The sequence below is a fragment of the Cryptomeria japonica genome, chromosome 2 (genome assembly GCF_030272615.1).
Source record: "Cryptomeria japonica chromosome 2, Sugi_1.0, whole genome shotgun sequence".
NCBI classification, from domain to species: Eukaryota; Viridiplantae; Streptophyta; class Pinopsida; order Cupressales; family Cupressaceae; genus Cryptomeria; species Cryptomeria japonica.
In genome coordinates, this window is record NC_081406.1 from 519,492,771 (window position 1) to 519,516,977 (window position 24,207).

Below are 24,207 nucleotides of genomic sequence, written 5' to 3' on the forward strand. Positions count from 1 at the left end.
GTGATTGTTTTACTGTTGTTGTTTAATTCTTCATGATGTGGTTAAGTGGACTAAAGTTGTTTAATGTGTTATTAAGTTTCAAAAATTTAATTTATGCCTATTCACCCCCTCCTCTCAACATCTTGTATATGTTAAACAATTTGCATCAGAGTAAGGTTCCTCTTGAGTAATCTTAACTGTTCGAGATAGATCTGTTGTATTTAACACTATGTTTGAAGAATAATTGAATAATATGGATGCTTTAGATCAAGGCGATTGAGATGATGTTGAAGGAGTTGTTGATATGGAAGGAGAACTGAAGTCTACATTGGCTGATCTGGATGACTGCAGAGACAAGTATAAGAAGGAATTTGAGAAGACTACTTTCTTAAGGGGTTTAGTGCACAAAGGAAAGAGAGCTATAGATGAATATGAAACAAAGATTGATGAGAAGACTAAGAAATGCTCGAAACATGAAGATGAAGTTTCAAATATGAAAAAGGAGCTCAAAGATGCTAAAGATCGAATCATTAATGGCTTAGGCTTGAAAGGTGGAAGAGAAATATGATAATCCATCTTGCAATTTCAGAAAAGTGGAGAGCTTGTTGAATGTTCAAATAAAATGAGGAAAAGGATAAAAGGATGAAGAATGCTACTGAGGATAAGAAGTCTTTCATGCCTAGTTAGAACTTTTGAAATTCTGTAATAGACCAAAGACCTCCATCCGTTTCTTCCAAGTATTTATCTTTTAAAGGAAACGATTTTTCATGCAATCAAGTAGGACTCAAAGCGAGTGAATACAAAAATCAGATAAGGATCATTCTTTAAATAGAAATTGTCATTGTTGCAACAAGTTTGGATACAAGGTTAGTGAATGTAGGAGCATAATTAATATGAATAGGAATGTTAGATCTTTCAATGGATAGTGATATGTTTGCAATGCACATGGGCACAAAGTTGTTGAATGTAGGAGTAAGAATTTTAGGAGAAATGTGAATAGAAATATGATGTAGAACAATCCAATATGTTATAATTGTAATGTCATTGCACATATTGCAAAATTTCATAAAAACAATAAAGGAAAGAATGCTTATTTGGAGAATGGAATGGATTCTAAAGGAAAAGGAAAGATAGTATGGGTAAAGAAAATAGAAGAGAAGACTGAAGAAAATATTGAGGGTGGTTCAACATCTACTATGGATGCATTTCCCTCTTCCGGTAATTAATTCAGACAACAGGGTTTGAGGGGGAGCTTCAATGATTTTCCAGAGGTTTTGAGCTTATCTTATGGTCCAAATGTTCAAGTGTCCCTATGTCGATGCTGAAAGATACCCCCTCCGAAGGTGGTAAACTGTGCCACACTACTGAAAAAGGCACTCCAAGATATAATGGAGAAGGATGTAGAGCATGTCCCAAAGACTCACATGTCTCCTCAAAAGATAAAGAGACCTCCTCCAACTGTTGTACATAAGTATCCACAATCATGTCAACCTCAAAAGAATGATCATGTAGAGAATGAACAAGAGTGTCAAAGTGTGCCCTCACAACAATCGAAGAAGGATCATCTTCATCAAAGAAAAGATGAATGTCATCAATGATGTCTCCCAAATCTGCAATGTAGGATTCCACAAACAAACCTGCAATGTCTATCAAGTAATCATCCCATGAATCTGAAGCTAGAAGACAATGAATATCCTGCTGCACTGAATAACATGAAGGCAAAACTTTCACACTATCTGCATCATTAGGTGCAATAGGTGATGTGATATCAATATAAGGAGATGAAATACAAGGCTCAAGAACGGGGTCACATGTGAGAATCCCCATGTTCAAGTGCCCAAAGTTCTCCTCAAAATCTGAACCATCACAAGAAGTGTGATCATCAAATGTAGAATCATCAAATGTGAAATCATCATCATCAACAAAATTTGAAAAGGAGTGTAACCAAGATGCATGATCAACCACCCCATTCGCAATGATAGCTCTAGTCTCCAAGTCTCTAATGAAAACTAACTCAGGTGTAAACTCCACAACTCTCTTAGTTGCGCCATGTGTGATTTGATAGATGGAAAGGAGATTGTTTGTCAAGTGGGGTACACACAACACATCATTGAAGGAGTTATCCCTAATGTCAATAGATCCTTTCCCAATCACATCCATATATGTATGATTGTCCATTAAAATCTGCGGCATGGTGCAAGGCTCAAATGTAGAGAACATAGACTGCGAAGATTCCATATGATGAGAAGCCCCTGAATCTAGAAGCCATCTCTCTGAATCATGACTTGTTGTAGCACAAAGAGATTTTCCTTTTCTTGTCCCAAAAGAGTGAGTCTTCCCACTTGTAGAAGCCATGAATGCTTGCCCTTTTCCTTTTGAATGTGAGGAAGTGGAAGTTGATAGATCATCCTTCTTGTAGACATTAGGCAAATCAATGTTATGCTTTTTGATGATATGTGTGAGCTCATCAATCTTCTTAGAATGGCAACAATGCTCCTCATGACCAAACTTTTTACAATAGGCACAAGTAGGTCTCTCCCTCTTTGGTGAGTTATCCCTCTTGGAAGAGGATGAATCTCCTTGTTGTGGAGAGGATGATGCTTTGTCCTTAGGCTTTTATTTCCATTTCTTCTTGTTGGAGTTGTCCTTTCCTTGATTTCCTTTGTTCCCTTGATTTGCCACTAATGCTTGAGACTTAGAAGCCTTAAGAATGCCCATGCTTATCAGCTTATTTTGTTCCATCATCAACATTTCAGTGAAAGCATCAAATGCAGGCATTGTGTAGCTTGAACCCATTGTCATCCTATGGGTTTGGAAACTAGAAACAAATACTGCATATTATTGTGGAAGCTTGCCCATCAAGTTGAAGATCAATTGAGTATCCTTCTTATCAATGCCACAATCCTTGAGTTGTGCCCTCAACTCATTTGCCTTAGTGACATAATCTTGTATAGTATCAAAGTTCTTGAAATCTAACATGGTGAGATCACTATCAATCTGATATCCCCTAATCTCATAAACTTGACCATACAAGTCTTGAAACTTTAGCCAAGCATCCTGGATTAGAGTACACTTCTCAATATGAAAAATGAGATCCTTTGATACATACTTACTTAAGGTACCAATTGCCATGATATTTTTAGTGAGCCAATCCAAGTGACCAATTGGATCAACCTTAGGATCAACGGGAGCAACAATAGTTCCATCAATATAATGAGTTAGTCATTTTTTCATAAGTTTACTCCATGCATCAATTTTCCAAGTAGCATAATTATGAGGAGTTAATAGAGGAAACTTAGAAGAACCCATAGTAGCAAAAAGGAAGGAACACAAGAGCACAAAAGCAAAAGAGACACCCCCAAAATTCACTCAATCAAAGTATCCCCCCAAAAATGATGATTTTGGCACTTTATATGTAGTGCGTGTACAATAGGCCACTTGCAAAATTTTGGCAAGGTGGACTTCTGATTTTGTTTTACAATTGCCCCAATAGGCTGAGAACTACAAAGCAAAAGATCAGAAAGATAGATCTATGCAATACAAATGCCAAATTGGCCAAATAAGACCATATGATGAAAGTACAATTTCTACCCAAAATTGCTGAAAACAGATAGCAGATTATGAAAGTAGATGAAAAATAATGCACTTTAAGAAAAACGACACCTGAAAAGGAGTCCATGTGAGCCCAAATGAAGCCTCCAAAGTTGTAAAAATTGGGATTTCATGATTTCTGAAAAACCTGTATCCGAAAATCCAAAAAATCCTGCACCATTGTATAGATCATGAAATTCCACCCCAAAACAAAAACAATTGCTTGAAAAAAGGAGTTCGGATGAGTGAGATATTGCTATTTGAAAATTGCCTGCAAAATTATAATTTCTGGAAAATTTCCGTTGTGGCTTCAAACTTCAAATGCCTCTAGATTTGGCCTCTGAAGTCCGATTTGGATGAAACAAAAGGCAAAACTGACTTTCTTGGACTTCCTCAATCCAATGGTGACCTCAGATTTGACCCATCAAGCTTCAATAATAACCTGCAATAGAAAGCTCCAAAATGCAAACCCCAAATAGCATCAAATTTCTCTCAATTGACAAACCAATGACACTCTAATGGATCTGATACCATGTGAGACATGTACCAGCTCTGATACCATGTGAGATTTTGCCAAGATCAAGAGGAAATGGAAAGCACAAATAAGAGAGACAAAATAGATGATAGAAATAAACTGTATTCTATCAAGATGAAAATACTAATCAACTGGATCATCAAGCACGAGTCTACTTATATATGCAAGGCTAGGGATATGTGAGCACACAAACTTGACATGTGGCTCAATAAGAAACAAGGGTAGGTAGGAAATAGGTGTGGGTAGGTAGGAGAAACAATATAATATTCCACATGAGGTGGATCACCCATTGAATGTGGAATGTAACAACAAGATAAGTCCACAAAAGGTGGAAATTCTCCTACACACACTATCCCAATGTGGCACAAACACGCAAGTGTCTCATACCTAAACTACTATTAAATGCATGTACCTAAGTAAACTAAAGTAAAGTGTAATAATATCCATAATGAACAATTATTTACAACAACAATGATTGCTTTATAGAAGCTATGGTTTCAAGGGTTTCTAGGATAATCCCATGTTAGTTAACAGATTTGTCTTTCTAAAAGAAATAGAATGTCTCAATGCACCCAACATGAAAGACAAATAAGTAATTAACTGTTGGAGAGATCACCAATTATGTTGGCAATCTTCCTCTGAATTTTAGAGGTACAACTCCCTCCTAAATCTAATCCTAGGTTTTGCAGTATGCTTTTCACTAGGAAGCAAGAAAGGAAAAGATACACACTTCTCATATATAGAAAGATGAAATCTTAGATTTAGATTATCAAAAGGGATGTGAGCAACACATAGTCTGTTCACAACACAATTAACTATCTGAAAAATATTAAAATGTGACAGAAATAACTGAAAAGAGACATGCAAAATCCAAAGTTTCTACATCATCCACATATAACCATAGCAAAATCAAGTAAATAACAATAATTCAAAGCTTACTACCAACATGAAAGAATATAGAAAACATAAAGTTTTGATATATTAATTCATTCCAGAGATGTCTAGAAAACAAAATTCTTCAAAAGATGACAAACGTTTCAAAATATAACTGCACCTTTCAGTATTTTACTCCCCCCTTTTTCATTACTATCTAGATCATGTTATCTATTTATAACTAAAGTCTGTTCCATTTTCAAAAACAATTTCTTTAGGAGTAACGGTATTGAAAACGACCACTTTAAACATGATTTTAAAACAAAAAATATAAAATAAACCCTATTTATGAACTATTAATCTCATGCTCCTTCTTCTTCATCAGGATTTGGATTTAGTCCTGCAATCTGACGGTCAATCCTGTTTGCTTTCCTTTCTTCTTCAATCAACACCCAAAGGACTTCAGTAAATTTATGTTCATCAAGTATAGTTTCCCAAACGTAGTCACTCATGTCGAGAATAATATCATCCTATAGATAGTTGACATCAGGCTGGATCAAGGGACCTTTTCCTTTGAGCACCATCCTTAACACTGTTTGAAAATATTACTTATCAGGAATCCTCTGTACAACAAGCTCTTCCTGTAGACGCTACTCGTGATTCTTAGCTTGCTCCGCGATTTTCTCTAACATGATGATATCTTTTCTATATTGGCTGAAATCGATATGCTCTTTCCATGCAAAAGACCGCAATTGTCAGATGATATCTTCTTGTTCAATTTCTAACCAATTCAACTCTGGGTTCCAAAATGACAGTTCGTCGGCATGAGGCAAAACCGTTCTAACAGGGACAACTCATAATAGCATATGCTCCTTTAGCCATTTTCAAAAGGTGGTGTATTAAATTTTATTTGCAAGGGTAATAATATCAAGTGCTACAACACATGCTACCACCTTTACGTGTCCTCGACTTCTTAATCCTTTTATTAATGGTAGTATCAAGAACATCTTCCTAATCGACTTCTTAAAAAATGTGTCCTGCATGTTGGCATGACAGGTCAAAGTTGATAACGACATAAGCGATTGCCTTTGCAGAGTAGATAAACTCGAATAATTTTTGCCAACGCGCAATTGTAACCCAATCCCTGTCAATACTCATGTTGCCACCTCAACAGGCCTTGAATTGTGTTCTTGAAAAATGCGCCACCTTCTAAGTGAGGTGGTGGTTCCTCCTAGAGGACTTCATGAATTAACACAAGCGCATTGGGAGATCATATAGAATCACAAAATCCGAACTGCTTCAGATATCAATCAGAAGCCCGTCCTTCTCGAACCTTCATGAAGAGCGATCGACCTTTTGTGATTTCCCTCAACCATGTCGGGTGATCGGGTACTTGTGAAACTTGAGAACCCAGTGACAAAGTTAATAAGGAAAGGCACTGGCAACTTAGTTTTGAAAATGTATAAGGTCGGGACTCGGGTTTCACATTATTAAAGAAGAGGAAGGAAAAACTTCAAGACATGGAAAAGTTTAAAATTCATGGGTAACACTTCGTTACCTTATGAGGTTTATGAAGATGAATATATGAGATTAGCAAAGAAAGTTTAGATGATGCTAAAGGATCAGAGTGCAAAGAGGTTTGGAATGAGGGATGAGATTCTTGGAAAGTCTGGATTGATGGAACGAGAGAGGAAAATGAAGGAATTAAGGAGACTTTTTTGAGATGCCTTCGCTTCTTGTTCCAAGATTGAGAAAAAGGAAAAGAGAGTTCCAAAGAAGAAGGAAATCATGCTGGTGAATATTGGCAGTGATGATTAGGAAGAATAGATAAAGGTAGGATATGAATTAGTTTAGTATGTTGTAGTAGAAAAGGTGAGGAGTATTTTTGAAGAAGTCTCCAATAATGATGATGAGCTTGTAGAGGATAAGGTGCTCGAGTTGATTTAGAAGCCTGGTGGTGTTAAGTCTATTGGTGATTCATATCATAATTATGTGTCTTATGAACAAGATGTTATCGAGAAAGTATTTATGAAATATTTGGTGATGAATAATTTGGTTGCTACTGATGTTGCAGATCATGTTTTGGAGGAGCTTGGTGAGTTGCTAATAGAGAGAGTAGCTAAAGATGGTGCTAAGAGAGAATTTACTAAAGCAAATTTGCACGAGTTGATGATGGAGATATGCAGAAAGGCACATCAGGTGCTAATTCTTAGTTTGTTGAATTTAAGAAATCTATTGAAGAGGCTGAGAAGTTGTATAAGTTTTGTTTAAGGTGGTCTATTGTCACACATATATTTAAAAATTAAATTTATCAGATTGAGTCTCAATTAGTTGAGATGGCTAAAGGTTATAAAGTATCTACCAATATTTATGGGAAAGAAAGGGATAAGGCTCGATAATTGCATATTCGGTTAGCCTTGAGAAGGAAACAATGAGATGAATTCATAAGAGTGTTTGGTGAGTTGAGGGTTGGTATTGAGTTAAAAATTTCTTCTAATTTGAGGTTGCCAGTGGAAGTAGAGAATGTGGAAAAGGTTGCCAAGAGAATAAATTCGTTTGATGATGCTATGAATAAATGCATTGATTGTGAAAGTCAGAGTATAATTCTACATGCTTCTACTCATTCTTGGAAGGTGTCGATGATCAAATTGAAGAAGCACTTTAAATATATTTGGCCAGATGACTTTGAATGATTTCTGTGTTGATCATGGCTAGGTGTTGTTTTGGCCTTTTTCTTTGATGGCAAAGGGGGAGAAAGGTAGTAAAAAATGTTTTTGTTTTGGTAATATTATTGTTAGGGGGAGCAGTGGTGTGTGCAGCGTTGCTGTGACCTTTGTCCTTGATGGAAAAGGTAGAGAGATTGAGTAAGTTCTAGAAAAGGGGGAGAGATTGAGTAAATTCTGGAAATAGGGGAGACATTGTGAAAGTTTGATATGTTGGGAGAGATCGAGATTGAGAGAGATAGTGCATAAATGTGATGTATATTTTTGGAGAGATATTGAGCAGTATTATTGAGGTGTAGGTGTTGTCAAGTGTTGCCATCAATGACAAAGGGGGAAATTTTTACACACACACACACACACACACACACACACACACACACACACACACACACACACACACACACACACACACACACACACATACATACTTATAGACACACACACACACACACACATACATACTTATATTTATAATATATATACATAAACACACACACACACACACACACACACACACACATATAATTACACATATATATTAATAAAATTGAAATATAAGTGAAATATATTCGGAAAATTGAAATCCAAGGTTTCATCAATTTTCCAGTTCTCTTGCTTGTGTGGTCTCTAACATTTTCTCTAAGGTTATTGACATTGGTTTCCTTTGATTTTAAAATATAAGTTGCTAGATACATAGATTAAAGTTGAGTACTATTCATGTTGAAATGGCCATAAACAAAACAATCAAATATGCATTAAAAAATAAGAGGATTCATTTAAGACACAATGCATTAGAAAATAATATTGAGAATCATCCTATTATTTTGAGGTGATAATGAAAATTCATCCTTGTCTATTTCTAGCCTAAGGGATTTTGATATTGTCACCTCAAAATAATAGGATGATACTAAATATTACCAACTCAGTAGGCTAGAAATTGACACAAGTGAATTTTCCCTATCCATAATGTTACAATTTAAAAATAAAACCCTAAACAAATCTAATTTGAAAAATACTTCTAAATATATGTTTGAATTTCCTATTATGATTAGAATACAATATTTGGTGGTAAATAGGTTGGTGAAATGTGAAGGGACATGTAGTAAATTCCCCTTGCTAGATGACATTCAAAGGACAATATGACATTAATCTAACTCATCCTCCATAGAGGGTGGTAAGAAGCTTGCATGCCACACAAACAATACAACCTAGATGCCTGCCTTGACACACTGCTTCTCTCAGTTGGCATGCACCATGACCCATTGACCCAAAAATGGGTCCCTTTTTTGACACGTTGGGATGATTGAGCCATTACACATGGCAGATTGTGTCCAAGGTGGCTAAAAATGACTTTTCTAGGTTTGCAACTAGTTTGACTATGTGGTAGAGTAATTGGATGCCAACATGTGTGTATGTGGTAGTCGATTTGGTGGCCTGAATGTAGGGTACCTAACTTTTGGCCCCTCTCCCCTAGTTCCAGTTCACTCCTCTCCTTGTCCACTCACCCTTCACCAATATGGAATAAGGTCATAAGTGCCCTACTTGATCCTACTTCAAGCATTGCCATAGACGATACTTCCCCTGCAACCTAGTGAAAGTTGAGAGGTGGTTAGTGAAGTAGGCTAAGCATAGGGAGTAAAGAAATCCTACTTTACCGTTTGTATATGGTTGTTCAGTTAGTCAACAATTGCTCAACTCTAGTAGTTTGCAACCAGTCAATCTATTTATAATTCTCGTCTATCCTTGGCTAGAGTGAGAATGAAGCACCAATAATTTTTTTTCATCAACTCACCCCCTTCTACTTTAATAGAGATAATTCATTATGTTCAGACATGATATTAGGATGATGTCATATATCAATTGACTTGAAGAAAGGTTTCATGTCCAGTGCATCCATTCCAATGCCTATAGTCTTAGTAAGTTTCTTGTCAATACCATGGTAACGGATTAATGAATAGAGTGAATAGGATTAAGCTATCTTGGACTTCAAATAAGGATTTGGCTTGAGGTCTTCTAGATTTTGAGTAAATGTGAACTTGCCAAGTTGTTGAGTGGCTTAATTGGTGGTGATGATCGTATTCTGCTACGTTCGTTGATGGTAGCTAGTTCAATGGTGTGTTGCTTGACAATTGTTTGCTTGTCTATTTGCTTGATAGTGTGTTTTGAATTAAAATTACCAAAAAACGGGTTTCATTGATTCAAAAATAGATTCAAGAGCTTAGAGACATGTTAGGCATCAAAATATTGTTTACAAAATAGATCTTAGGGATCCTAATATCCGAATATACTTTCTTCTTTGACTACTTACCAACCAATTGATTTTTGAAATTGTTGCCCTCATGTTGTATCAAGCTTTACTTATATAGAGGATGTATAAATGATGTGCATTGGTTGGAAACATTATATAACGTGGATGATGAAATGTGTATTTAAAAACTAGTAACAATAGCAATGAATACACATAAATAACATTCAATCAATCACGAAATCAATACAATAATAAAGAATCAAATAATAAGACCTTCACAATTGACTCCATATTACTTCATTGTTCTTCAATTATTTTTTGATGTATTGATATGCGGGATGCTCTCATGATTTGCATAAACTAAATTGAAATATAATTTCTATGAATTCACTATAATAATAAAAGATCAAATATTCTGGAAAAAGAATGAGATATATGAAGTCTATATTTATGATTCTTACTTATACCAATCAATGGTTGAGTTTGATTAGATAAATCAATGGGTTATAATGATTGAGAGGATATGGAAGCTAAATTTAGTAGATGAATTGGTGACATGATTTAGTGAATTGGTTGAGAGGACGAGTTAAGTGAATGCATGGATTAGAAGACTCTATAGAGTGACTTTGAGTTGAATTGATGAAAGAGAGGTGCATGAAGAATTAATTCGAGAATTAAATAAATAAATTATTTCATTCTTGTGGAAAGTTTTAAAGATCAAATAATAAATGAATATTATTTTATTTATTTTTAGAAGAAAAATTAATAAGTAAATTAAGACATTTTAGTTAATTGTAGAAGAATAATTAGTTAGTTAAATAATTAAAATTATTTAATTATAACACCATTTTAAAAATTTGACTTGTCATGCAAAAATCATGTGCAATTTCATAAAACGACCTATTTTTTTTTTATATGTGAATAGATTTAGCATGATGTGGAAACATACAAGAATGATTATTCAACAAGAACATGAAATAAAATATGGAGAAAGCATACTAGTAGCCGTTATAGCTAACTTTGCATATCCACAAATCCTAAATGGTACATTGGGTTTCGATAATTTCTTTGGGTTGTCTTTGTATGTGATTCAATTGCTTATAGCTATTGTTTTGGCTTCTGGATAGTAACAATACACGTTGTAGGATCAATTATGCACTCAAGGGTCAAACAATACACATTTGAAAGTGTCACCCAATACCTACTTAAATATTCCCCAATAACTGTGCACTTAAAATTGCCAATACTTATGCACAAAAGCCCTAGTGGCCGTGCACAAAAGCCCCAATAGTTGTGCACAAATGGACTAATTATGGAGCAAAAAATCTAAAAAGTGAGCAACTATTGATAGATGTGAAATTGAGGGGTTGGGTGAGTAAGGAGTGAACGGTAATTGGAACATGAGCGGTAACTGGTGCTCTTCCACTAGACCTCTCCGTAAATAGCACAATCTTCAATGAATAAGGGTAAAAACTTGTATAGACTAAGGATATAGATTTTTTTTTAAATGTGAAGGGGAATCTAGTTGATTGAACCTGAAAATAAGATAAATCTTTTTAATTTAAGAAAATGATTTTAAAATTATATTTTTAAATATAATTAAAATAATATTTAAAAAATAATAATAAATATCTATTAAAATTGTAATAAAAATATATTATTTTTTAAAATGCTAAGAAATTTTTAATATTATTTTTGTTTTATTAAATTTAGATAAACAATATTTTTAATAAATAAAGTCTATTGTTATTTTTATTAAATAAAATTAAAATTATATTTAAAATTTTCTTAACATTTAAAAATAATATATTTTTATTACAATTTAATAGATAATTACTTTTAATTTTTTAAATTAATAGTTAAATATTTATTAATTTAAATTATATTAAAACACATTTATAATTTTAAGATAGTTTTTAAAAATTAAAAAGATTTACCTTATTCTATATGCTTGCTTGGTTCAATCAGTTAGATTCCCCTTCACATTTAAAAATTTGTGACGCACTTTGCATGTTACTACATCTTTTAAATTTTCGATGCTATATTTTTCTTCAATAGACTTTATTTTTCAAGTTTTGCCTCGGTGGTATCATTGATACCAGTGCTTCCTATTAAAATTGTAGTAACCCACCATAATTAACTCAACAAAATTGAGTATTCTTTTTTTTGGTGTGTTTAATTTAATCATTATGTTTTATTCAATTGCATACTCTGGGCATCCATCCATTTGGATTAGGCATTCATCCATCTGGGATGAGCATCTAACCATATGGGTTAGGCATTTGTCCATACGGGACATAAGATTTCATCTATCCAATACGGGATAGGCATCTACCCATACGGGGTAGGCATCTATCCAATCGGGATAGGAGGTGCTCTGGCCAGAGACTTAGACTCATCGGGACCATTCGTGTCCTGAGCCACTCACTAAGTACTACACTCTTCTAACAGAAGTGCACCGAGGTCGCCGTCCTTAGGAGTAATTAAATAACATAATACAAGCTTGAATTCCGCCTCAGAATTTGGCTTAAAGCCTCGGGAAGTCAAGCGAATCCATATGGGATTCCTTTCGAGTATGCATTGAATTACTTTTTCCAATTTAATTATCTTTATATTTCAAAATAGGATTCTTACTCAATCCTTCCTTTACCAAGCCTAGACCCCACCCACAAACACCTGAGTACGAGGGACAACTCCGTCCCAAGACTGCCTACATACCCGCTTTGACACGGGATCAAGGCGTAAAGTATGTAGTTCTATTTTCTATTCTATGGTTTGATGTAAACTAATTAGTGGGTACGCAACCCTTTCTAGGGTCAATGTCCCAGACAGTTTCTCTGCGGTTGCTACCCACGATGGCAGCAATTAAACAAAGGCTCAAGATGGCCTATTGTTTGTGGCCTAACAACTACATCCTAACACCTATCATGAGCGTCACCCTTGGCCAAATTGCCAATCACTAATATCTCTTCAAAATAAAGAAACAATTTCATAAAAGCGTTTTACTTAACCAACCCTAAAGGGGGTTTATTATGGTTTCTCTCAATGGATGAAAAATCATTTAAAAATTATCTTATTAGATTATCGATCCAAGGGGGATTACCTGCCCCTTGGATTTTAACTTCCAAGTGACCCTTATTACTCCTTGACGATTTATAGGGACGATGCCACAGATGTCGTTGATGTAGCTTTATTAGGCGTTAAGTGCAGTAGTTCAACATGACGACATTACCCGTAAGCGTGACCCAAAGGCACCGTATATATCGAACGCTACTAGGTTTAGGTTTCCATCTTCCTTTATTTAGTTTTCTAACTAAGAAGCTATGAAAACATCATGCTTGAAAACAATTACTAATTGAACGAGCATAATTTCTAATTGATTGAAATAACCACTTGATGAATTACGTAGAATAAAACCATAACTTGAAATATAACTTGGATACGAAAAACTTGCATATTAATAATTATATGTGTACTTGCATGATATCGTCAAATAAATGTAGTTAATCTATAAGAAATTTGCATGATATAAGAGTAGTGTAACTTGCGTGCATAATTAAGCAATCCAAAAATAGTGATTAATTTAGGCATTCGATTCAAATTATATTAATGTGAATTAGTTGCTAAAGGCCAACTAAGTGCCGAATGGATCTTATATGGAATGAATGATTGTAGTTAAAAGAATTGGTCCATTATAGTTTACGAATATAAAATTTACCAAAGATACTTTAATCATGAATAATCTCCAATATTTATAAACTTTCCTAAAATTTATACTAAGGAAGGAATTTAATATTTTCTAAATTTAACAATTAAAAATTAAAAATCTAAGCAATTAACTTTAATCCCAAAGTAATTACTAAAATTTTCTAATTTACAAATTAAAAGATAAAAAAAACTATTTGCAAATGAAAAAAATAAATAACGAATTTATTGTTTTATTTGCAAATGGGGGAGTGGGGACCACGGGTCCCATCACCCCCCTGCGGTCCTACATGTGCAGGCCCGCAAGGTTGAGGGGGCCTCGTGGTCCCCTCCACTCCCCTGCGGCCACTTATAGTGACCGTAGGGTAGTGGGGGGTACCGCTACCCCCAGCGGTTTCAATACCATTGCCCTGTACGTTGCCATTATGTCTTCGGACATTTTTCGAAGACCGTGCCGAAACATTAAAATATATTGACATTGAATGCGTTTTTTTTTAATTATAATGCGACGTTAATATATATGTTAACATTCAAAATAACTATATATATATGGTTTCATATTTCCTAAAAAAAACAAAAGAGATTTATTTATGAAAGTAAGAACAAAAATAGATGATCAAATAATTGTTTTTTTTTATTGATTATCACAGTAAATAGGAGTTTATCATTTACACACAGAGAGAGAGAGAGAGAGAGAGAGAGAGAGAGAGAGAGAGAGAGAGAGAGAGAGAGAGAGAGAGAGAGAGAGAGAGAGAGAGAGAGAGAGAGAGAGAGAGAGAGAGAGAGAGCTTTATCCAACATTCACAGGGAGGGAGTTTATTTCCAAACTTCACTGGGAAATTGTTTATTTCCAGGATTCGTTTCCAGTACTCACAGGAGGATTTATTCAACTGATATTCACAGAGAGGGCTTTGTTCAACTCATAGGGAGATTCAAAAATAATCACAGGGAGAGATTTAGAATAACCATAGAGGAAATAATCACAGAGATTTAAAATAATCACAAAGATTTAAAATAATCACAGAGATTTACAATAATCACAGAGAGAGATTTAGAATAATCAAAGAGGAAATAATCGCAGTGAAATCTATCCTTTCTTTTTAACTATTTTTCATAGAGAAAATATATAACTAGATAATGGAATCAAATGAGAATATCACAGAGGATTATTCACAGCGAAATCTATCCTTTCATTTCAACTAATTTTCACAGAAAATTTATATAACCAGATAATGAAATCAAATGAGAATATCACAGAGGATTATTCACAGCGAGATCTATTAAAAGGATGAGATTTAGATTTCTATTCAAAAAACCAGAGAGATGAATAAAGATTGATCTAATCTAGTTCTCAGCAAGAATTGAAACAAATTAATCTGATTCTCATTAAGGAATTTGAACAAATTGATCTAATCTAATTCGCAACAAGAATAAGATGCATGATTCAAAATAAAATAAAACTAAATAAAAAGTACATGGATGCTTGCAATTGATGTAGAATCCCCTATGAATCCTTCAATTAGCCTCCCTTGATCCTTCAAACTTGAAAGAAATCCTCCAAAGCAATCTTAGCTATTTTCAAAAAATGAAATATGATTACAAAAATTTTTTTTTTTGAGAGAAGAATTTCTTTATGGAATAACCAACTCCCATTTTTGAAAACTTGCATATCATTTATAAGAAAAATCCCTCTATTCCACTATCTATAATTTTAATTAAAAAAAGAGATTCTTTCCCAATTTTGGACTTCATGCAAATTGATTAGACTTAGTGGGAGGAGTTACATGCAAGGTGGTGGAGAATCCTCTAGAAGCTTCTTATTCTTCCTACAACATGTGCCATAATTGGATGAGGAAAACTAAATAAATAATTAAGAAAAAATGTATATTTTCCATGTGTGTGTGTGTGAGTTTTATTATTTATCCTTTTATAATATTCATTCAATCATTTAAATAGCTTATCCAAAAAAATATAATAGAGTTTGTATTTTAAATCCAAAAGTGATAAAGGAGGGTTGTGACAAATTTGTTTGGTTATTGATGTACAAATTTTGGGATTTGCAAAGGTTTGTTAATTGTGTAATGAAGTTGCAAAATGTAGAACTTCATTTTCCTTTGATCTTCTTTAATATTAATAGTTGACACATGATATTAATGTTGTCACTCTAACAACTTAATATTGTGTGATGTTAACTCATGGGGGCTTCACCTAGTGAATTTGGGTTATAGCATGTACATTCATGACATACTAAAGAATCCCTCTATTTTCAAAAAATATTGCCCTGAACTCCTTTTTTCTCACCCCGTCCCAATACACAACCTGAATTAAAAGCCCCCCTATTTTTAACAAATATTGTATTTTTTCATAACTGAAATTAAAAACCTCATTATTTTCACCAATAGGCAATATATTGCACCCTCATTTTTGGGATATTAAACTCCCCCAATATGAATGCACGTGATATAATATTGCCTACTTAGTGAATCCCCCATGTGTTAACTAAGCATCACCACATTAGAAAGGTGTGATCATTCATGCACAATAATAAAAACCAAAACACAATGATGTAAGCTAGAACACATGGTAAAATGTATCACCTTCAAGAAGTTGTTAGTTTTGACATGTCATTCTCCATTTGGTATCTTGGTGGGTGTTTTTTTGGTCCTTTTGTAGAGTTTATAGACCAATGGAAAGGGAAAAAGGTAGTGAGCTCATAGGCCACATGGAAAAAATTTGGATGTCCAAAAGGTTTTCAATTTAATAATGAAATATTATTACACCATTGGTCAACACATCCACGTTGTTGTTGATGGTTTACCACTTTAATTCAAAGTGAAGGAACTCAATTTTTTTATTTTTATTTTTATGAGTGGAATTGGGGCTTGCGCTTTGCAACTTCATCTAAAAAAGGTATGCATGACAAGGGTTGTTTTGAATCATTTGGTCTTCTTTAGGAAGTTGTTAGTCTAGTAACTTTACATCAATGTGTCATTGGTTTCTAGATCCATGAAATTAATTGTCACTGCTCATTTGATGTCTGTAAAATCAGAAAGTGGAGCTAACATTAAATATCAAGACACATGACATTGCTACACATCACTAAGAGCTTTTCATTCTAACAAATCTTAATGTTTCATCATTGGTTGGAATGTTTAGGTTGGTAATTTTGGTGCATCACATTTGTTCTTTGTGAAGCCTATTAGCCAATGGGAAGGAAACCGAGTGTTATACTCAAGAGACACCTCCCTCCTTTTAGAATTTATAGGATTGGTAACACAATATATAATTCTGTCATTGGTGGAAGATGCATGACAGATGGTTTTGGTAGCAACCATTTGAACCATGTAATCTAACATAACAAATTATCATCTAATGACCATCACACTCCAAAAGCAAGATCAATCTTGTTAGAGTATAGAGTTGTGCCATTTGGTATTATGATGAACTTCCTACATCATGACCATTAGTACTTTTAAGCTAATTTTGAAGAAATTATCATTTCTTAATTGAATTTGGGCACAACCATGTAACAACTATACATGCCACAATGAGTGTTCCCTTGTTTCCAACATAGTGATATTGTTTGTTTTAAATCTTTTTTTAATTTTTTTTTTTTTTAAATCTTTTTTGATCTTGTTTTACATAATATGAACTTTGTGCTCATTTATAATGGGAAGGGTACTAAGAATGTTCATGCTATAGAGCTATGCAAACTTGTCATTTTCTTAATTGTTTGCTTATTACAATAACCTCTAATACATTTAGTTTTATTCTAAACATCTTATAAATTTATAACTATGCATTGTTGAATGATAATGAATGATGTAAAGATCTCATTTTGGTCCATCTTCTTTTTAATATTTAATAACCTTTAACTTGTTTAGTGGATGCTAATTATATTTTTGTTTAGTGATGTTATGCAACTTTTATGATAAACAAATGATAAAAAATATCCAATGTATAGTTACTCTAGGATGAACATTAGTAACATTTAAAAAAATTTGAATTTAATATTTTTAATCAAGTTAAGTTGAATGAAAATTTAATTTTTAATATTTTCAAAAAGTTATAGTAAAAAGTTTACAATTAATTATTTATTAAAATAAATCTTAAAAATATGCATCAATCACATTGTTCAAGTGTCTTCTAAGTTTCTATATAAAGTTTTAAAACCAATATTTTTTTGGTTCATACTTAGTTTGATCATAATGACATCTACTTTTTATAAAAAAAATTTAATAGAACTTTATTAAAATATCTAAATTTTACCAAATTAATTTAAAATTAATAATAAGTAATCTGTAAATTAAATTAAATTTTCTATATCTTCTTTTACTACTTTTTTTAGATTATGTAAAAAATCTTTCGAGTTTTTATATAAAGTTATTTAAGTTTATTTTTTCTATTTTCATTATCACTTAAGGATATTGTTTGCCTCACAATATCTCACACTCACTCATTTGACCATCCAAGTTATGCAGTGTAATATACTTGAGCTATTTAACTGTGGTATTGACATCAAGTGCACAATTGAATAAATGGGTAGAATTATAAAGTCTTATCTTACTTGTGAGTCATTTAAAGAAGACAATTTTACAAGGTGAAAAAAGTAATAACACCTTCAAATATAAGTTTTTTGTTATTTAGAGGGACCTTCATTGAAGTTCTTAGTGATCCACATGCCGGGAAACTTTGATTTACAATAAAGATGCTTGAGGTCTATTTTTTTCAACATTAAAACACTTTTTTATGGCCTACGTTTTAAGTTTAATATTAAAATATTGATTTAAGATGCCCACTTAGACCAAAAAGTCATACATACCTTTATGTTTCCATTTAACATAAATATTTTAATTTGCTAACGTTAAGAATAACATTTAAAATTATTTAATGACTGTTTAATGATAGAGAGAACTTTACAATGAAAAAAATGGAGATAAGAAAGAACTTTCAAATATTTTTTTGTTGACATAATAATTATTGTGCATGTACATAAATCAATACACAAACAAACCTCTATTAAAACATAAAATAAATATAATCATATTTTATTTATATTATAAATAAATTAATTCAATATATAAAAACTTTGTATTGAAAAATTTAACATAAAATATATATCATCACATAAAGTTTTAATTACTATAGGCCAAATAAATAACAAATATAAAGTACAAGTCCCAAACTTCATCCTCAAGAAAAGACGAAGCTAGCCTAATCTCTAGACTTAATTTCTTTCACTTTATATACCAAGGTAAGTAGTATGTACCACTTTTCTTTATTCTTGTTGTACAGCCCGAGATATAACAAGACTAAATAACGAAGGAAAACATTTCGCTAAATGTATTATATAAAAAGTAAAACCGTACGTATGCTCCTGACTACGATAAAAACATAGATAAAAACATACGGTTTGTTGACGTACGGGTCGCGGAAGCTCAATATATAATTTATTAGACAGGCTGAAGCAAGTACCAGAGGAAACAAGAATGCGTTTGCAGAGGAGTTTCCTGAACAGTGCATTTTAGGCAGATGACTGCTTAAGCGTCTCTAAAGACATATATTAAATTTGCTAAGGGTCGAAGTTTTTCTGTAAGTCTGCACAGTTAGTTTCAATTTGAGAAGCCATGTCTCGAACTGTGCAAATACAAAATTTACCCTCATTGAGAGGCACGGAAGAACTAGTGAAATATCTGGAAAATTTAACAGGAGAGGGAAGTGTGGAGGTGTGCAAGCTGAGAAGAAGCAGAAAGTCAGGAATGTGCGTCACCGTGCAATTTCAGAGCCCTGCCATGGCAGCTCAGCTCTGCGATCGTCCTTATATTATGTTTAGGTCACATGTTTTAACAGTGAAATCTGCCAAAAGGGACATTATATTTAAGGCGGCCTCCAAGCCTCTTCAGTTGAAAGGGGCAAAGCTTTTCGCGGGCTGTCAATTTTCCCCCATTGCATTTCATTTATTATGGTCTTCCAGAGATGATGAGGTGACTGTAGAGTTTGGTTTTGATGTGAGAAGGGTGAGTGTGTACGTTAATGAAGGCGGCTTTGAGTACAAATTGCAGCTTTCCTACGCCGACATTCGCTACATTCATCTACGATATGTAAAGGGGAAAGCGAGCCTGAAGCTGCTTCTGTTTGAGGTTTTTTTCTTTTCTTTTCATTTATTCATTTTAGTTTATTTCCAGAATAAAATTCCGCAGTACAGTTATCTCTCTCTGTTTCCAGGCACTGACGTAGGTTTCATACTTTACTTTAAAGTTTCTTTCATGTTTTAACTTGCTTTCTGCGCCTATTTAATTTTCAACATCTTTCGCATCTGAAAGCCTTTTTCATGTCTCCTTGCTTTCTAGAATTTTTCAAAAAATTTCTTCAGAAAGCCTTTTTCGCCATTAGCGTCTTTTATTAAAGCTCAATTTGATGTCCGTATGACAGTAGTAAAGTATTTTGTATGTTTCACTTGCTTTCAAGAATTTGTCAAAAATGAAGAAAGCCTTTTTCGCCACTACCATCTTTAATGAAGCAAATAAAGCTCAATTTGATGGTCGTATGACTGTAGTTTGTTCTGTAGTGTTCGTCGGAGAAGCTAGAATTTCACCCTTTCTTTCATCACTCCGTGATTGATTCCGTTCAATTCTAACAATTCTATTCTCTGGAGGGAAAAGTTAAGTTAGATCATAGTTCAGTAGGGGTAGGATGGAATCCAATTATATAAGGATGGTTCAAACCATTACAGTTTAGGATAACAAGGTTCGAACCCTCAACTTCTAATGTAATAAACTTGCACTCTAAATCTGCCGAAAGGGACATTATATTCAAGGCGGCCTCTAAGCCTCTTAGCCTCTTCAGTTGGGGCAAACCTTCTCGCGGGCTGCCAATTTTCTCACACCGCATTTCGTTTATTATGGTCTTCCAGAGATGATGAGGTGACTTCAGAATTTGGTTTTGATGTGATAAGGGTGATTGTGTACGTTAATGAAGGCGGCTTTGAGTACAAATTGCAGCTTTCCTACGCCGACATTCGCTACATTCATCTCCGATATTTGAAGGGGAAACCGAGCGTGAAGCTTCGTCTGCTTTAGGTTTTTGTTCTCTTCTTCTTCTCGTTCATTCATTTTATTTTATTTCCAGAATTAAATTCCGCAGTACAGTGATCTCTCTCTGTTTCCAGGCACTGACGTAGGTCTCTTTCATACTTTACTTAAAGATTCTTTCATATTTTTACTTGCTTTCTGCGCCTATTTATTTTTTAACATTCTTTCACATTTTACTTCATCTGAAAGCTTTTTTCATGTTTCACTTGCTTTCTGGAAGTTTTCAAAAAAATTCTTCACAAACCCTTTTTCGCCACTAGCGTCTTTCATTAAAGCTCAATTTGATGTCCTTTTGACAGCAGTAAAGCATTCTTCATGTTTCACTAACATTCTAGAATTTTTCAAAAAATTTCTTCGGAGTCTTTTTATCCGCTACCGACCATCTTTAATGAAGCGAATAAAGTTCAATTTGATGGTCGTATGACTGTAGTTTGTTGTGTACTATTTGTACTCTTTGTCGGAGAAGCTCGAATTTTAACCCTTCTTTCATCACTCCGTGATTGATTCCGTTCAATTCTAACAATTCTATTCTGTGGAGGGAAATGGTAACCCACTTGCATATAAGTTAGATCACGGTTCCATAGATGGGATCCAATTATAAGGAGGGTTCGCACAATTACAGTCGAGGATAACAGGGTTCGAACCCTCAACTTCTCATGTCATGTAATAAGTTAGCACTCTAACCCACTGAGCTATTTTCTCTCCACTCTTCCAATGAATCGTATGAAGTGATATGGATGCGCTAATAAATTCCACTCGTTCATCCTTTATCGGTTTGGGGCAGGGTTAGTTCACTTAGTTCACTGAGGTGATCGCCCTCCCAATTCGATTCGTTTGTTCATGCCCTGGCGGCAACAACAGAAGGCTGGGTTGTAAAAGTAATTATATGACATGAAAAATTGTAAAATTTAGACAGATCCTCAAAATAGCATTATTTTGGTCACAAAATTAAAGGGTATAACTTCGAATAGATTAACTGCAACAAAATTTTTGCTTCCGTCAAACTTGGCCTCTGAACAATTTTTTTGCTTTTAACAAGTAGTGTCGACCGTCAAACTTGGCCTCTCATTCATGGGAATTTGTCCTTACGGAAGCATATCACAAGTTGATATAGTTAATTTAGTGTATCTTAAATTGGATGATTTTTTTATTTTCTTTGTATGCGATTTAAGTGTTTATAGCGCTATTATTTTGGGTAGTTATGATATATGTAGTGAGATTCGTTACGTGTGTGCAAGGGTCAAAAGGCGACCATATTTTTATTGGAGGTTTAGACTTGTGAGTATGACAGCCAGCAAGGGCATGAGGCCCAAGAGCACATGAGCCTAGTGAGTGCATTCACAAAGTAGCTTTAGCTACCCAATACGAGGGCATGAGTCTATAGGTTCAAACCTCTTCGGCTAAGAGCCAAGGACTGAGGAGTTTCCGTTCCACCAAATTTGTTTGGGGCACGATGCCGACCTCATCCCTTATGATGTTGGAGCTTTGCACTTAGCAAGCCGTGGAGCCGTTCAACTTCACCAGTAAACCAAGGGCCCATTGACAAAAAGTGGTCATTTTGAGTTGACATCTGATACAAATTCTCTATTGCCTTGGTTAACTGTTCGCTTTGACCACCACAAAATTTGCACAACTGATCTAATATTTAGGCACAAATGCCCCAGTAAATGTGCATTATTAGTATCAATAAAGTTTCACAATTCCTCTAATTACCATTTTTCCTAGGTATTCGAGTCAATGGCTATTGGTCCATTAGATAGTTTTTTTAGTGGGCTTTTAATTAATGAAATCCAATGAATAATTATTGGAACATGAACGCTAAGTGGGTCCCTTCCTCTTCACGAGTGTAAATTTGATAGTCAAATGGTTGTTTTAACTATTTTAGTCATAATATACAATACTTTTTTTGGGGGGAAGATGTATTTCATGATAAAAGAGTTTTTAAATAGATCATCAAAAATCTTAAATATTATAATTATAAATGTCTAATTTATGATACAATTCTGTAAAGTAAAATAGATTTTAACTAGGACAATTTTGATGGCTATATTGTTGCATTTAATGATTTTTACCATAAAACACATTTTGAGAAGAGTGTATCATATAAAATAATTTATTTAGATAGAGATTGTATCATAATAAAATATATATCTGATATATTATATACCTATTTAAGATATAATATATTTTCACATTTAAAAAGAAACTCTACCTAAATAACTATCATAAAAATTAACTATACAAACATAATTTTTTATATAGTTAAAATTTAAAAAATTTAAAATAAAGAAAATGATTAAATTAAATTGAATAAAAATATTTATATTATTAGTATATCTTTTTTTTGAAATTAAGTAAAAGATTTTTTTGGGGTGTCTATGAAAAATGATATATCAATAGAATAGATATCTCTTGAAGGAAAGAAATGTCTTGATGTCTTTAACATAAACACTTTGAAAGAGAGTATGGACATCCATCTAAACACAATAAAAAGATATTTTATCATATACTTTAATTTAGAATGTTATGTTAGGTACATATATACATTGTGGATGCATAGACCAAATTACATTTGAGTTGTTTATTCATAATGTTTAAAAAAAATTGGTCTCATGTATGCACAACACAACATGAAATTAATCTTTTAGTCGAGAGTTATTGGAACATACAATGGAGTTGCAGATTGTCTAGCCAAATGAGCTTCTGATCAAATGTTGAATTTGAGTATTGTGGATTGGAGATAGTTGCCTTTGACATTGTCTCATATGTTAGATAACTTAGTAGAACATGACATGGTGGTGTAAGGCTTTGTAATCTTTTTGTGTTTGAATAAATTTTTACCCCTCCTTTAGTCAACATAAGATATTAAGGAACATTCGAGAATCCAAATACACCCACTAATGATATATTAATAATGATGCATAATAAAAAAAGATTTTATTAGATACTATAATTTGAAATATTTTGTTAGATATGATGTGGACATATAAATCTAGGTGTGAGTGAGCTGTTTAAACAGAATACCTCAAAAACAGTGATCTCAAATATGTACATCATAAAGTAGAATTAATCAACTCAAAATTATATCCACATATAAATACTAAAGAACAAATTAAAATCTAAACACAAACACATATTGTAATGATGTATAATAAAAAAGTTTTTAATTAGATAACTATAATTTGATGCCCTGTTACATACGTTTGAACATATAGACTACAAAATGTGTGAACTGTTTAACACAAGACTAAATAAAATTAATCTTCCAAGCCAAAATTATACCAATATACCACTACTAGAGACACTCGAATATCCGAACACAATCATATCTTATGGCATATCAGTTATATGACGCATTCCAAATATTTTTAACAAAGAAAGAGAAAACATGGAAGCAAATAAGAGTGTGTTTTAACCTTGTCGTATTGTTAAAACAATTAAGATTCACGAAGGCAACTACAA

At 33.4% G+C, this 24,207-nt stretch overlaps 1 protein-coding gene across 1 annotated transcript in view; it reads left to right on the plus strand.

Moving 5' to 3' along the window:
• Positions 1-19,061: 19,061 nt before the first annotated feature.
• Positions 19,062-24,207, plus strand: part of LOC131035269 (probable RNA-dependent RNA polymerase 1) — a 163,173-nt gene continuing 158,027 nt past the window's right edge. The window contains exon 1 of the mRNA XM_057966939.2: positions 19,062-19,794. Within this exon, the coding sequence (XP_057822922.2) occupies positions 19,282-19,794 (513 nt within the window). The 5' untranslated portion in view covers positions 19,062-19,281. The remainder of the gene's footprint in view (positions 19,795-24,207) is intronic.